Raw genomic sequence first — 16,363 nt, forward strand, 5'->3', positions numbered from 1 at the left:
CAGAGGATATTTACCAGGATGCTGCCAGGATTAGAGCATATGGAATATGAGGAGAGGCTTAAGGTGCTGGGGCTTTATTCACTGGAAAGGAGGAGGATGAGAGGAGACATGATAGAGGTATATAAAATATTGAGAGGAATAGATAGAGTAGACAGTCAGCGCCTCCTTCCCAGGGCACCAATGGTCAAGACAAGAGGGCGTAGCTTTAAGGTTCTGAGTGGGAGGTTCAGGGGAGATGTCAAGGGGAGGTTTTTCACCCAGAGAGTGGTTGGTGCATGGAATGCACCGCCTGGGGTGGTGGTGGAGGCAGATACATTGGACAGGTTCAAGAGTTTGTTGGATAGGCTTATGGAGGAACGTGAGATAGAGGGATATGCGGGAGGAAAGGGTTAGATAGTGTGAGGATGGTTTGATGGACGGCAAAACATGGTGGGCCGAAGGGCCTGTTTTGTGCTGTATGCTTCTATGGTTCTAGGGTTCTAACTCAATGTAACTGCACTGTGTAATGAATTGACCTGTATGATTGGTTTGTAAGATAATTTTTTCACTGTACCACGGGACAAGTGACAATAATAAATCAATACCAATACCAATACATACCCCATTTATCTTTGGCACTTTATTCCCCAGTGTGAAGTTAATGAAAATATTCACCGTGTTTCTTGATAGTACTTATAATTTCACTCAGTGGACAGTTAGTCCGCAGATCAAACAACTTCCCAAGGATCACCAGCAAATTTAGAGCAAATTAAAATTACAGGACTGCAACTCAGACAGCGCTGTGCATAAGGGGTGCAATCACCGTACCACAAGGCGCTGACTGGTTTGTGGATTAATGAATAGTGGATTAGTTTTATGCAATCATAAGGGGCGTAGATGAGGTGAATAGGCACACTATTTTTTCAAGTTTACGGGAGTCCATATTTGGAGGGAAAGGTTTAAGTTGACAGGATAAAGATTTACAAGGGACCTGAGGGGCACGTTTATGTCAGATTATGCGGTAGAGACGATTACAATTACAGCTTGTAAAATGCATTCGGACAGGTACATGGATAGGAAATGTTTAGAGGGATATAGATTAAACGCAAGTAAAGGGGACTTGCTCAGCCACTATCTTGGTCGAATTGGATGTGTTGGTTCGAAACATCTTTTTCGGTACTGTATAACTCTAAAATGAATGTATAGTAAACGATAAACCAAAATTAACACAACTCAGAAGTGGTGGGAATTTTTCGCTCCTCTGTCCCCGTGGAAAGTCGTCCCTAATGGAAACCAAAATGCGAAACTGAGTCTCACATTGCCCACAGCTCTCTCGACACTGTTTGTGTGAATTGTCTCCACTATTCACACTCGCGACCTGCAGGATGACAAGAATAAAATCATCCACAAAGAAGGGAGCTCGCCCACGACTTTACTTTTATTGGATCATGTACAGCAATATGTCCAAACCTGTTAAATCCTGTTTCAGCTCAACTATGCAGAGGCAGTAATGTTACTTTATTTCCGATTTCCAGTATCTGGGGATAATTTGATTTTCATTAACCGGAGCAACGGATTGAAGCAGATGTCAACAGTACAGCGTGAACTCATGTTCAATGCGTTGAATTAGAGTCATCAATCCTAGTACCAATTTTGTGTGTGTGTGTGTGTGTGTGTGTGTGTGTGTGTGTGTGTGTGTGTGTGTGTGTGTGTGTGGAGGAGATGTGTTATCTCGAAAGGACAGAATAAATGCACCCCATTGACTATATTGCAAACCTTACTGAAGATGGACTGGATGGAAGGCAGTGACAAACACGTGATGGACTGGGCTGTGTTTACTACTCTCTGCAGATCCAATAGGTCAAGAGCAGAGCAGTTGCCGTACCAGGCTGAGATGCAAATCATCAGAATATTTTCTATAGCACATCTGTAGAAGTTCGAGAGAATCCTCGTGGACTGCCGAATCTTCTCAGGTGCTGAAGAAAGTGAATATGCTGATGTGCTTTCTTGATCAGCGAATCCGCGGGAAGGGGCCAAGTGATGGTTCTGGTCAAATGGATGCCAAGGAACTTGGAGCTGTCGACATCTCTACAGCAGCTCCGTCGATGAGGACAGTGTTGCGTTCGCACTCGACTCCCCGCACTTCCTTTGGTCAACAATCAGCTCTTTGGTATTGCTGGCGCAAATGGCGAAGTTGTGGTTCTGACATCATGACGCAAGGTTTGAGATCTCTGTCCTGTTCTCCATATGATCATTGTTGTTGATCCAGCCAAAACACTAGTATCATAGGCAAACAAATATCGAATTGGGCTCTACCTGGTCACACAGTCATGGGTATACAGGGAGTAGAGCAGGGGAATAAGCACACATTCCCGAGGAGCACCAGTCCTGAGGGTCAGGGTGGATGAAATGTTACTACTAATTCTAACCGACAGAGGTCTGTAGGATGTCTAGAAGTCAGTTGCAAGTGTGGGCCCCAATGTCAAGGTCCAGGAGTTTAAAGATGAGCTTATTTGGTATTATGGTGTTGAAGGTTGAGCGGTAGCATCCTTTCATAGGTATTATTATTGTGGAGGTGATCCAGGGGTGAATGTAGTGCAAGGGAGATAGTGTCCTCTGTAGATCTCTTCTTCCTTTATGCAAATTGTAAGGGGTACAGTTGTCTGGGAGACTGGTGCACATGTGAGCCATTACTAGTCATTCACAGCACTTTAGTATGGTCAAGGTTAGAACTGCTGGTCGGTAGTCTTTGCAAAAAGACAATTTTAATTTCCTTTGGCACTGAATGATGGAGGTTTCCTTCAAGAAGATGGCGACAGTAGGCTTGATTTTAAATATAATTTGACAGTGTTCCTTTAGTGTGCAAATGCAAGACCTTTCCGAGAATCATTGGGAGATTCAGAGTAGATACTGTTACAAGGCTGTAAGTCAGACAGTGCTGTACACAAGGGGTACAGCCGCCTCACTGCAAGTTGTGAACTGATTTGTGGATTAATGGATCGTGGATGAAGTGTATAAAATCATGAGGGGCAGTGTGAACGGTCAAAGTATTTTTCAAAGGGTATGGGTTTAAAGCGAGAGGGGGAAGGTTTAAAAGGTAATTGTCAGGCAACTTTTCATATTGGTGGTGGTGGGTATGTGGAACGAACTGCCAGAGGGTGTAGTAAGGGCAGATATAATTAGAAGATTTAAAACACAATTAGACAACTACATGGATAAGTTTGGAGGGATGTGGGCAAATCGCAATCAAATGGGACTAGCTCAGGTAGGCACCTTGGTCACTGTGGACAAGTTGGGGTGATGGCCCTGTTTCCATGATGTATACCTCTTTGACTATGTGTTTCTCTAATGGTGTAGAGTGATCTGCAGTCACCTCTAACTTTTACCATTTCTATTCTCCTTCAAATCTCTATCTCCTGCATTCTATCACAGATATCCGAGGAGGAAACACGACTCACCCTATCCCCTCCTCCTTCTGGCTAACTTGAGCAAGGTGAGACAATCCTGTTGTGTCCTTTCTCATTTCTTGCATTATTCCCCAACCCCCATTGATTTACCCAGCTCCATTAAATATATTTCTGGTATACAAGTAACCATGACTCACTCGCTCTACTTCTCCCCAGGAGGGAAATCTTACACAACAAAAGACAGAAAGGAGTACACAGCCCATGACCTCTCCCACAGGGAAGGGTTTGAATAACTGGATCATCATACAGGCTGGGCAGTAAGAACGAAACCTGGAATGGGAGGATCCAGCTCCAGGTAGTACGGACAGGCCGAACATATTGCCTCCTCAGCTCCTCAGTAGAACCTTCCAGCGTTCAGTATATCTCCTGCCAGTGAAATTTCAGTGGTCAGCTGGTGACTGGGGTCTGCTTTTTTCAACAGCGGCCATATTGATAAAACTGATCCTTTTGTGGCGATGGTGGGGGTAGGGGGCGCCAAAGAGTAGACCCAATGAGAATAAAGGGGCAGTGATATCTTTCCAAGTCAGCATGCTGTGTGATTGAGGAGAAGCTGTAAGTGGTGGGATTCGCTTGCACCAAAACTCTTTTATTGTTTTGTTGGTGGGGGTTTGGGGTTGGAAGGCACTGTCACAGTAGCAAAGGCATTTAGAGCAGGGCACTTGTGAGTGGTGCACAGTGAAGCATCCATGTGGTGCTGGTGGTGGTGGAGGGTGAAAATTCCTTAGGATGGTGGATGATGTATTAGTGCATCAGACTGAGCATTGTTGAAGCTGCACATTACAGGCAAGTGGAAGGTTATCCAGCATGCTCTTGACTTCTGCCTTGCAGGGAGTGGGAGGCCTTTGCAGTTTCAGGAAATGTGCCACTCGCTGGAGGATACCCTGCCTCTGACCCTTCTGATCTGCGGTCTGAGCCACAGTTTTAGAACATAGAACATTACAGCATAGTACAGGCCCTTCGCACCACAATGTTGTGCTGACATTTTGTCCCGCTCTAAGATCTATCTAACCCTTCCCTCTCACATAGCCCCCCCTCATTTCACTACCATTCATGTGTCCATCTAAGAGTCTCTTAAATGCCCCTGATGTATCTGCCCCCACAACCTCTGCCAGCATTTCCATTCACCTGCAGCTCTGTGTGTCCTCTGTTCCACCACGTGTCCTTCTTCGCTGAAACTCTGAGGAGGAAACAATTCGTTTTACACTCCTCCTTCAGCTTGCCTATCGCAAGGTGAGATGCTGCTGCTGTATCTTTTCTATTTTCTTGCATTATTGCCACATTGATTAAGGGTTATTTGCCCAGTACCCTTAAATACATTTCTGGCATATAAGGAACTATGACTTACTTGCTCTACTTCCCTTTTGAAGGAGAAAAAAAATCCTAGACAACCAAAGATGAAAAAGAGCCCTGAGAACTGACATCTCCCCCACTGAAGCATTGGGACCATCCTTTGTCACACGGATCTGGCAGTGAGAGATAGAGCGGGATGAGAGGAGCCAGCTGCAGGAAGGTCAAGACATACTGCACATAGATATTATCCCCTCAGCTCCTCTTGTCTCAGGACAATCTACCACCACGGAACACTGAGTGCTCAGCTTTTTCACTGGCTGCTCGGGTCTGCCTTGTTGAACAGGCGCAGTTCTCATTCCATTGTGCTGTTGGGTCTGGAATCACTCAGTCGAGGCCCATTGAGAATAAAGGAGCAGTGATATCTTTCCAAATCAGCATGCTGTATGATGGAGGAGAAGCTGTAGCTGGTGGAGTTCCCTTGCATTCAAGCTCTTATCTTGCTTTAATGGTGGAAGATGTGTGGTTGGGAGGTGCTGTCACAGTAGCCAAGGCAATTAGAACAGGGTATATGTGAATGGCACACATTGAACCCTCTGTAGTCTTAGTGGAGGGTGTAACTGTTTTGGGTGGTGGATAGTGCACCAGTCCACGTTCTCGAATGTTGTTGGAGCCTCGCATTACAGGCATGTGGAAATTACCCAGCCTACGCCTTACTACTTACTTGTAGGTAGTAGAAGGACATTGGGCTGTTGGGAGGTGAAAAATTCGTTGCAGAATACCCTGGCTCAGTCTCCTCTGACCTGCTCTTTAGCCACTGTTCTCATGTGTAATGTTCCACTTTATCAGGTAGGTACCAGTGTTGGGAAAGTTCTGAAACAGCTAGTTTTGGAGCGCAGGTCTTTTGTACTATATCCGAAGTGTTGCCTTATCCTTTGGGCTTTTCTTTCAGCAGTGCTGTCGACCAATTCTTAGATCACTTCGGATGAATTGGTGTCAGAATATTAGCTTCTGTGTTGGTACATACCTTCTGACTGACTGACAACCTCCTTGTTAATGTTTCAGCCTCGACTTTAGCACTCGCATAGGTTAAGGATGGGCATGTTCTTGAGCCTCTTCCTCCTCCTATCAGTAATTTAACTGTACACCAATGTTCATTACTGCATACGTCGTGACTGTAGAGATTCAATTTAAACATTGTTTGTGGAATTGTTGACCTCTGTTTAAGCCATACCAGGTGTGACATCAGCCTATTCCATGATCATTGATGTGAAGCATTGCAGACAGATTGCATCCTCCTCATGAGAACTTCTGATAACCTCTCTCACTCCCCAGCCCACCAACCGAGTAGGAGCACCCTGACAAACAATGGTTTCCTGGGCTCAAACCAAATCTCTCTTCACTGACTTGAACCCCACATCTGAACCCGGAGAGTTCAGGAAGCAAATACTTTGGTTGCATTGCTCTAAGATCCATCTAACCCTTCCCTCCCACATAGCCCCCCATTTCTCGATCTTTCATGTGTCTATCTACAAGTCTCTTAAATGTCCCTAGTGTAGCTGCCCAACAACCTCTGCGTTCCATGCACCTACCACTCTCTGTGTAAAAAAACTTACCCTTGACATCCCCCTTATATCTTCCTCCACTCACTTTAAAATTATGTCCTCTCGTGTGATCCATCGTTGCGCTGGGAAAAAGTCTCCGACTGTCCACTCGATCTATGCCTCTTATCAACTTGTACACCTCTATCAAGTCACCTCTCATCCTCCAAAGAAAAAAGCCCTAGCTCACTCAATCTATCCTCATAAGACATGCTCTCCTATCCAGGCAACATACTGGTAAATCTCCTCTGCACCCTCTCTAAAGCTTCCACATCCTTCATATAATGTGGAAACCAGAAATGAACACAATACTCCAAGTGTGATCTGACCAGAGTTCTATAGCGCTGCAGCATCATCTCGCGGCTCTTGAACTCAATACCCCGGTTAATGAAGACCAACACTCCATACGCCTTTTTAACAGCCCTATCAACCTGTGCACAACCTTGAGGGATCTATGGACATGGACCCCCAAATCCCTCTGTTGCACACTGCTAAGAATCCTGCTATTAACCATGCATTCTGCCTTCAAATTCGATCTCCGGGAGTGCACCACTTCACACTTATCTGGGTTGAACTCCATCTGCCACTTCTCAACCCAGCTCTACATTTTATCAATATCCTGTTGTAATCTACAGCAACCTTCAACACTATGCACAACAGCACTAACCTTTGTATCATGAGCAAACGTCCTACCACACCCTTCCACATCCGCATCCAAGTCATCTGTAAAAATCACAAAGAGCAGCGGTGCCAGAACAGATCCTTGCAGAACACCATTGGTCACCGACTTCTAGGCAGAATACGCTACATCTACCACCACTCTGTCTTTTATGCGTGAGCCAATTCTGAATCACACAGCCAAGATTCACTGAATCCTATGTCTCCTGACTTTCTGAATAAGTCTTTCATGAGGAATCTTATCAGGGGAACGTCTTACCAAGATCCATGTACACTACATCCACTGCTCTACCTTCATCAATGTGCGTTGTCACATTCTCAAAGAATTGAATCAGGCTTGTGAGGCATGATATGCCCCTCACAAAGCCATGCTGACTGTCCCTAATCAGCCTATGCTTCTCCAAATGCCCATAAATCCTGTCACTAAGAAGCTTCTCCGGTAATTTGCCCACCATTGAAGTAAGAGTCACTAGTCTATAATTCCCAAGGTTATCCCTACTCCTTTTCTTAAACAAATGAACATCATTGGCCACCCTCTAATCATCTGGCACTACTCCTGTGCCAGTGAGGATGCAAAGATCGTCGCCAAAGATGCAGCAATCTCTTCCTTCACTTCCCGTAGTAAACTGGGATATATCCCGTCCGGCCCCGGTGACTTATCTATCCTAATCTTTTTCAAAAGTTCCAGCACATCCTCTTTCCTCATGTTGACATGCGCTAGCATATTTGCCTGTCATATGCCATCCTCAGAAACATCAAGATCTCTCTCTCTGGTGAATACTGAAGCAAAGTATTCATTAGGGACCTCCCCAACATCTTCTGACTCCAGGCACATGTTTCCTCTTTTATCCCTGATCGGTCCTACCCTGACTCTAGTTATCCTCCTATTCTTCACGTACGTGTATAATACCTCGGTGTTTTGATTAATCCTACCCGCCAAGGACTTCTCATGCCCCCTTCTAGCTCTCCTAAGTCCTTTCTTAAGCTCCGTCCTGGCTACCATGTAACTCTCCAGAGCCCTGTCTGATCCATGTTTTTTAAACCTCGGGTCAGCTTCGTTATTCCTCTTGACCGGATATTCTGCATCTCTTGTCAACCACTGTTCCTTCACTCTACCATCCTTACCCTGCCTCAATGGGACAAACCTATCCAGAATATCATGCATGTATTCATTAAACAAGCTCCACGTTTCCATTGTGCACTTCCCCAAGAACATCTGTTCCCAATTTACACTCCCAAGTTCCTGCCTAATAGTATCACAATTCTCCTCCCCCAATTAAATACTTTCTCATATTGTCTGCTCCTATCCCCCTCCAAGGCCACGGTAAAGGTCATGATCACTATCTCCAAAATGCTCTCCCACTGAGAGATCTGAAAACTGATGAGGCTCATTGCCTAGTATGAGGTCCAGTATGGCCTCTTTGTTAGTCGGCCTGCCCACATACCGTGTCAGGAATCCTTCCTGTGCACACCTAACAAACTCTGTCCCATCTATGGACTGACACCTAGGAGGAGCCAATCAATATTAGGGAAGTTGAAATCACCTATGACAACAACCCTGTTATTTTTGCACCTCTCCAAAATATGCCTTCTGTTCTGCTCCTCAGCATCTCTGCTGCTATTGGGGGTCTGTAGAATACTCCCAATAGAGTGATTTCTCCCTTCCTGTTTCGGACTTCCACCCACACTGAGTCAGTGGACGATCCCTCCAGGACATCCTCCCTTTCTACAGTTGTGACACTGTCCCTGATCAGCAAAGCCACTCCCCCACACCTCTTTTACCCCTGTCCCTGTTTCAACATCTAACCCCGGATTATCCAGCAGCCATTCCTGCCTTTGCCACAGCCAAGTCTCTGTAATGGCTATTACGTCATAGTTCCACGTACTTAGCCAAGCTCTAAGTTCATCAGCCTTGTTCCGGATACTTCTTGCATTAAAGTAGGCACACTTTAGCCCATCCAACTGATTGCATTATTGCCCTTTCAACTGCCTATCCTTCCTCACAGTCTTTCTACACTCTGCATCTACTTGTACACTGAATGCATCAACCTCTGTCCGATCACTCCAGTTCCCACCCCCTGGCAAACTAGTTTAAAGCCTCCCTAACAGTGCTAGCAAACCTTCCCGCAATAATATTGGTCCCCCTCCAGTTCAGGTGTAATTTGCCCCTTTTGTGCAGGTTGTACCTTCCCCAGAAGAGATCCCAATGATCAACAAATCTGAAACCCTTCCCCCGCGCCAATTTCTCAGCCACGCATTCATCTACCAAATCATCCTATTCTTACCCTCACTGGCGTGTGGCACAGGCAGAAATCCAGAGACTAATACCCTTGAGGTCCTGCTTTTAAGCTTCTTACCTAACTCCCTGCATTACCTCTTCAGGACGTCATTTTTTTCCTACCTATGGTCATTGGTACCAATATGTACCACAACCTCTGGCTTTCACTCTCCCCATTCAGAATGCTGTGGGCCCAATCCGAGACGTCCCTGACCCTGGCATCCTGGAGTCATTCACATCTGCAGGGTCTCCTGCCTGCCCCCTTTACTATGGAATCTTCTGTCACTGACCATTCTCCTCCCCCTTCTCTTCTGCATCAGACAACCTGGCTCAGTGCCAGAGACCTGGTCACTGCGGCTTTCCTCTGATATGTCGATCCCCCCAATAGTATACAAAGCGGTATACTTGTTATTTGAGGGGAATGGCCACAGGGGTACACTGCACTACCTGCCTGTTCTCAGTCCTTCTCCTGACAGTCACCCAGCTACCTGCCTCCTGCAGCTTCTGAGTAACTGCCTCCCTGTAGTTCTTATCTATGTAGTCCTTGTTATCTCGCAGGAGCCAAAGGTCATCCAGCTGCAGCTCCAGTTCCCTAACAGTCCCAGTTCCAGTTTTCATGTGTCTGGTCCAGCTAAGTCTCTGTTCAATGGTGAGGCATTTTGCAATGGTACTGTCATTGAATGTCAATTGTATGTCATTAGACTCACCCTCTTTGAAGATGGCCATAACCTGGCAGTTTAGTTATATGAATGTTTCTGATCTTTGATTATCCTATTCTAGAATGTTTTCTGACTCGTTAACAGTCACATCATTTTATTAATAAATTTATACTTAATACTTTTCCTTAGACACTGGGAGCCATTCAGTCCATCAAATCTATGATGGCTCACAGAGCAGTCCCACCTCTCTCACCCACCCCCCTTATTTCCTTTTGACTTCTCTCGCATATTCCCATGAAGTCCCCTATTTAACCATCAGCCACCTAAACTAAGGGCAATTTACCATGGCCCATAAGCCTACCAACCAGCATGTTTTTGGGATAAGGGAGGAAACTGGAGTACACTTGGGAAACTGACATCATCAAAGGGCAAACATGAAAGCTCCATACACGGACAACACCAGAGGTCAGAATTGAACCCGTATCACTGGAGGTGTGAGAGAGATGCACCATTTGTGGTGCCACTGCAGCAACTGGTGAAATCTGGTTACATGTATGTATGGATTGGTTTATTTTCATGGTGATTGCAATTGAATGTTGTCCAATCATCAGCAAACATTCGATTTCTGACCTTATAGTGGAATTTGGGTCATTGATGACACATTTGAAAATGTCTTTTCCTCGGTCTTTTACCTGATGAACTATTGCATTGATATATTTGAGCTGGGTTGATTGATCTGCAATAACCTGCAACTTGGATTCGATGCTGTCCTCCAGTGGAGTTTGAACATTTTCACTAATCGTGCAGATTGTTAGGTTAGTTGCTCATTGTGAATTTTCCCAAGTGTAGATGGTTGGCAGGATTACCGAGGGGTGTGTGAGTTGATGGGCATGTGTAAAAGAATAGATTGCAGGTAATTAGGTGGAAGAAAGGGATCGCTCTGATCGCCAGCAAACTCGATGGGCTGACTGGCCTCCTATTATAAAATACAATATAAATTATTAATAAATACAGCAATATAAAACACCTAAAACATATTATGGTGTTTTTGCCTTCATTCTAACCATTAGAGTTAAGCCAACTGAATTCAATTTTACCAAGTCTCTTTTTCCACACTCGATCAGATGCTGCCCTGGGATCAAAAGTAGGCATTCTCGCCTGTGGAAATCAGCTATTTGGTCCCTGTTTGGACCAAAAAGTCTGAGGGGAGTTCTCCCGATAAAATCCAAACTGGGCACAGGTGAAATGGTGATCAGGTATCACATGAGACACCTAACCAGGACACATCCCCCCATTTTCCCAGACAGATGCTGGAGAGTCAACTGATTTTGTGGTTATTATTAGCTGGACTGAATTTGCCACCCCTGGGTAATGTTCCATTCTGTCTGGTAGATGCCTTTGTTGGAGCTGTTAGGTTTTGAGCCCAGGTCTTCTGCACCATATCCGCGATGTTGTCTGGTCCCTTGATCTTTTTCTTTAAGCAATAATGTCAGACTTTTTGGTATCATGTGGAGTGAATTGAATTGTCTGAACACTGGCTTCTGTAATGGCACAGACGTTATGACTGACGGACAAACCAGTTGGGATTGCTTCAGCCTAATCTTTAGTACTCACAATGATTGTGAGTGGGTATGTTCTTGGGACCTCTTACCCTGTCCATCAGCAATTTAACTGTGCACCATCATTCATAATAATGTGCTGAAACTGTCGAACTTTGACCTAATCCGGTGATTGTGGAATGGCTGAGCTCTGTTTATTGCATGCCAGTACTGACTATTGTCCTGCATATTGCAGACAGAATGTATCCTCTGTATGAGAACGCTGTGTTAACCTCCCATCTTCTCCAGCGCATGAACAGAGTATGAGTACCCTCACAAGTAAAGGGTTCCGGGCTCCATCCAAATAATTCTTCAATATCTTGACCCCAATATTTGATCCTGGAAAGTTAAGTGAGGCACGTACTTGCCTAGCTTCATTGGAAAAAAGTGACGATGACAGGCTGAAGAAACATGAGTCAGTGGAAGGAAATAGTTGCTAGAGGAAAGTTAGTGTGGAGTGACAGAATCTTTACCCAGAAGGTTCAGTACCATGAGAGTGAGATTCAAGAGGTCTATTGGTTAAAGCAAGAGTGGTTACGTAAAACATAATAAATGATACTTGTCCAAATGCATATTACAGTAGCCTGCCATGTATACTTCAGCTGTCATCCTTTCTGTCATAACAGCGACAGTACTTCTACCATAACTAGGAAAGATTGTACATTCTGGGAATGCTGGAATGTGTTGTATAAATGTACGTTGTTTTAGTTGGAAAATATCTTGGAATATATTTCCTTTCAGTAATCCGGCAGCTCAGCCTGAGTCCCCGACATTCTTCACACAGGAAGAGGTCAACAAACTGATATCCGAGTTGGGTGGGGTGGAACAGGTTAAACCTCTGATAAAGAAGAAAACTGAGTTGGACAATGCAGAGCTTAACATTGCAGTGACTGGAGAAGCAGGTGCAGGAAAGTCTACCTTCATCAACGCCATGAGAGGGCTTTGGAGCACAGACAAGGACGCGGCTGCAGTTGGGACCACAGAAACTACAATGGAGCCAAGCGGTTATCCACATCCCTGTCTGCCCAATGTTCGGTACTGGGACCTGCCGGGGATTGGAACTATACGATTTCCTGTGGGTAAGTACCTAATGGAAATGACATTTGAAAGGTACAATTTCTTTATCATAATTTCAGATTGTTGATTCAGAGAAAATGATATAAAACTTGCTAAACAGATTAAACGCCTGGGGAAGAGTTTCTATTTTGACTGTTCCAAGATTGACTGTGATCTTCATTCCATGAAAATGGAAGGGATGGAAATTAATGAAGGAGGAGAACTGGAAAACATCTGGCTTGACTGTGTCCAGAGATTGGAAGAGGCGGGGATTCTGGCTCCAACTGTGTTCCTGATTTCCAGTTTCGAGCAAAATTGGTATGATTTCATTTGGTTAAATGATGCACTTGAATATGATCTACCGAATGTAAAGAGCAGTATCTTTGTCTTTGCCCTTCCCAACCTAAGCGTGGAGATTTTTCGGATGAAAAGCTAGATGCTGAAGAAAAGTATCTGGATTTTGGCGATGCTCTCGGGGACAGGTGGAGTGGTCCTGTTTCCTGATCTCTCCTCCTCTTGTGACATTGGTATACTGAGGGAAGCAATAATCCTTCTCCGTGAACGCCTAGGTCTGGATGACGCTTCTCTTCTAAGACTGACCAACAGGGTAGGGAAATCTGTGGAAGAGCTGAAGGCAATAGTAAAATCTCCCCTGCAGGGGGAAATAACTCCAGATGTAATTAGAAGATTTGGGAGTCCTCATATTGTTGTCTTTTCCACTCTGGAATTTGTCTCAGGCATTGGCTCGGTTCGTGGAGCAGTATTATCATCTCTCATCAGGTACAGCATATTGAACGATGCACCGATGGATCTTACAGAGGACGCAGAGAGGGTGGTGAAGGTTGCGAATGGAACTGATTAACTGGTCTGCACAATCATCCTTCTAGTGAGTTCATGTCATGATGTGATTAATATTTTGAAGAAATAACACCAAATTCTACTGTAATTCTAATCGACTATATTCTGTTTTCCTGCAGTCATTCCTGGAAATATTTCTCATCCATTTCCCAGGAGGATATTGAAACTTTTGACCCACTGGTGCATGACTGAGGGTATGCTGCTCAGTTCAATGAGACATTAAATGATAGACATAAAGGGCCTGTGACACTGTTTTACAGAATAACAAAAGTTATCTACAGAGGCCCGATCAACGTTCAATCGTCAATTATCAGCAATATGGCAGATTGTTTATTTATTATCAGCGTGCTGTGCATTAGACCTTTGGGTGCGCAAAATTGCGTCTGTGTTTCATAAACCACAACAGTGAAGACTTTAAAAGCTCTTCAACAGCAGTAAACCTTGATCATGATGTCAAAAAATGGCAACGGAAATGCAAGTCAGTTTTTTTTGTGGTAGGATTTACCTTGGTGGAACAAGAGGAGAGACGTTAAGGAGTGTTGGATTGAATGGTGCCAGCTCCACTGGAACAGCACCACTCTGGTGGTGTTCATACCAAATGTACTCTCAGTAGGTTTTGGAGGCAACTGTGGAGCCTAACTGGCAGTTCCCAGTAAATACCAGCCCAACACCCATCAACAGTGGAAACATTGACCAATGCTCTGTAGCCCTGTGATCATCATACAAAATACCCAAGCTGTGAGATACAGACTAACTCACAGGTAGTACAACTGTATCAGAAATCATCTGAAATAGACATCCCAACAAAAAACTAACTGTTGGAAGAACCCCTGATCTCTACAACCCTGATTTGTCCCTCAGAAATGTTCCACCTACTGTACAACAAAATACATTCTGTCATAATGAGGTGAAAACACCTTGATTAAATTGATTCAGCATCAATGTAACTGAGTCTCAGCTCCCTGATTTGAGCGCGTCTGACTGAGAGTGCCCAGTGAGAACGTTTGTTTATGGATGAGAAACAATTCCAGTATTGACGAAAAGAAAACCTGTCAGAAAAATTGTCACTTTCATTATTCCCCGTAATTTTCACAAAGGTAAAGAGCGAGGCACGCTCAAACAGGAGTGAAATAAACATCTGAGTGGGAATTGGAAGCGGATCTATCAACTACAGCTTCTGATAAGAGACACGTAGAATCTTTAGTATTGATCACAGTGACCTGTTTAAAATACATTCTAATGTTACTGAAGTATTATTTTGCTTAATGTTATTATGCACAAGCTTTGTTACGAGTGTAATCACATTTATTATTGAAGCTTTGTACGAAAGCTTCAGATATAAAGTTGCAAGTACTGATGGTAAAAGAAACCAAGTTTGATGGTTTAAGATGAACTTGTATAACCTCATCAGTAAGGTTGGCGGATGAGTCAATGACTGACATTGTTGATGGGGAATGTGTGTCATCGTATTAATCGAGCACAAATTCAGATAACAAATAATAATAAGTATTAGCATAGTAAGTATAGCTGTCTTCAGGGCAGGGGACCAGGAGATGACTATTGGGGAGAGGTCTATAGAAAGGGCCGAATGTGGGACTGATACTTGAATTAATCTGCTCTCACTCTAAGAGAGATTCTATGATACAGAAGTAAGAGCTGGGAAATGGAGAATGAACAAAATGGAACGAGACAAAATTGTTCTGGACACCACTGCCCATTTCTAAGAAATAGAAAGAATACAGTCAGCAAAAGACAGCATGAGCAAAGAGGAAGAGATAGCTGGAGGAAATCAGTATCAAAAGCACTGGTGCCAAGTGCCACTGGATACCGATTGTATCTAAGTATGTTCTTCGTAGTCTGACTAATTAGTTAATAAACCACAGCCTAATTTAAGTCCTTGTCAGTCTCAGTGACCAGGAATCTGTCTACTGCCATAGGTGCCGCGTCCCATCTAGTCAGTGCCGACCATCAAACACCCATCAGATTAATTGCAGTCTGGATATTATATTGCTCCTGTCAGTACTCTTTGGTTCTGACAAGCATTGGTACTGAGTCTTCAGTGATTGACTGAAAGAGGAGTGTTTGGAGGTGGTAGTGTGAAAGGACGAGACTGCCCTGCCAATGTGACAATGGATAGTCTCCTGGAAATGGTGGACCATGTGATACATATCAACATCAACGTTGCAGATGAGAGTTCTCTAATGAGAACTTGAGTGTTCAAAAGCACTGTGACTGAGGTTTCTTATATCAAAAAGAAAACTGCCAATTGTAAATCATTTACTTGTAAAGGTCAGAGTAATGAACACAGTTAATACCATACAGACCAATCAATTGCCAATACCTTCCATTACACAACCAACTGGTTGATCAGGAATTTGATTGAACAGCCACAAAATTGTAGCTGGAGTTTGTTAGATCCCTGAGATAAAGGACATCCATCACCACATAAGTGAATTAAGGGAAAGGGCCACTCCACAATCCAGTGAAGCACAATCCAGTGACCATTGAGATTTACATTGGGGTGAAGTTTTTTCAGTAACAGTCACTGACCATGTTTACATTATGCATATTCTCTAATGAAAAGATCCTGACATAAGTTGTTCCTAATCTTTATTGGTGACATTGTGGGTAGGTGGCCCTTCGACATTTAAGTCCCTTCATATAACATGGAAAAAGCAAGCAGTACCCAAGGAAATGTTGAAAGCAAATGGCAGATGGCTAGGTCACACCTCTTATCTGGCTGTCACAGCTTTAAGAAACGCTGCCTGGTATTCCCATATATTAAGAGACATTCCAGACCTCAGAATTCAGCAAACTATTAAAAACAATTAAAACTACTTCAAGAGCAAAAACAAAGATGAAATAACAAATAAAATCATTTAAGTAAGCTTAATTAATCGAA

The 16,363-nt window shown here is 44.0% G+C and overlaps 1 protein-coding gene across 1 annotated transcript; it reads left to right on the plus strand.

Moving 5' to 3' along the window:
• Positions 1 to 1,970: 1,970 nt before the first annotated feature.
• Positions 1,971 to 13,465, plus strand: LOC127573785 (T-cell-specific guanine nucleotide triphosphate-binding protein 2-like). Its single transcript, XM_052022290.1, is given in 3 exon segments — positions 1,971 to 2,149; positions 12,289 to 12,980; positions 13,173 to 13,465. Coding segments are annotated over 3 exon segments (1,164 nt in total).
• Positions 13,466 to 16,363: the final 2,898 nt, after the last annotated feature.

This window comes from Pristis pectinata, chromosome 8 (assembly GCF_009764475.1).
Source record: "Pristis pectinata isolate sPriPec2 chromosome 8, sPriPec2.1.pri, whole genome shotgun sequence".
NCBI lineage: Eukaryota > Metazoa > Chordata > Chondrichthyes > Rhinopristiformes > Pristidae > Pristis > Pristis pectinata.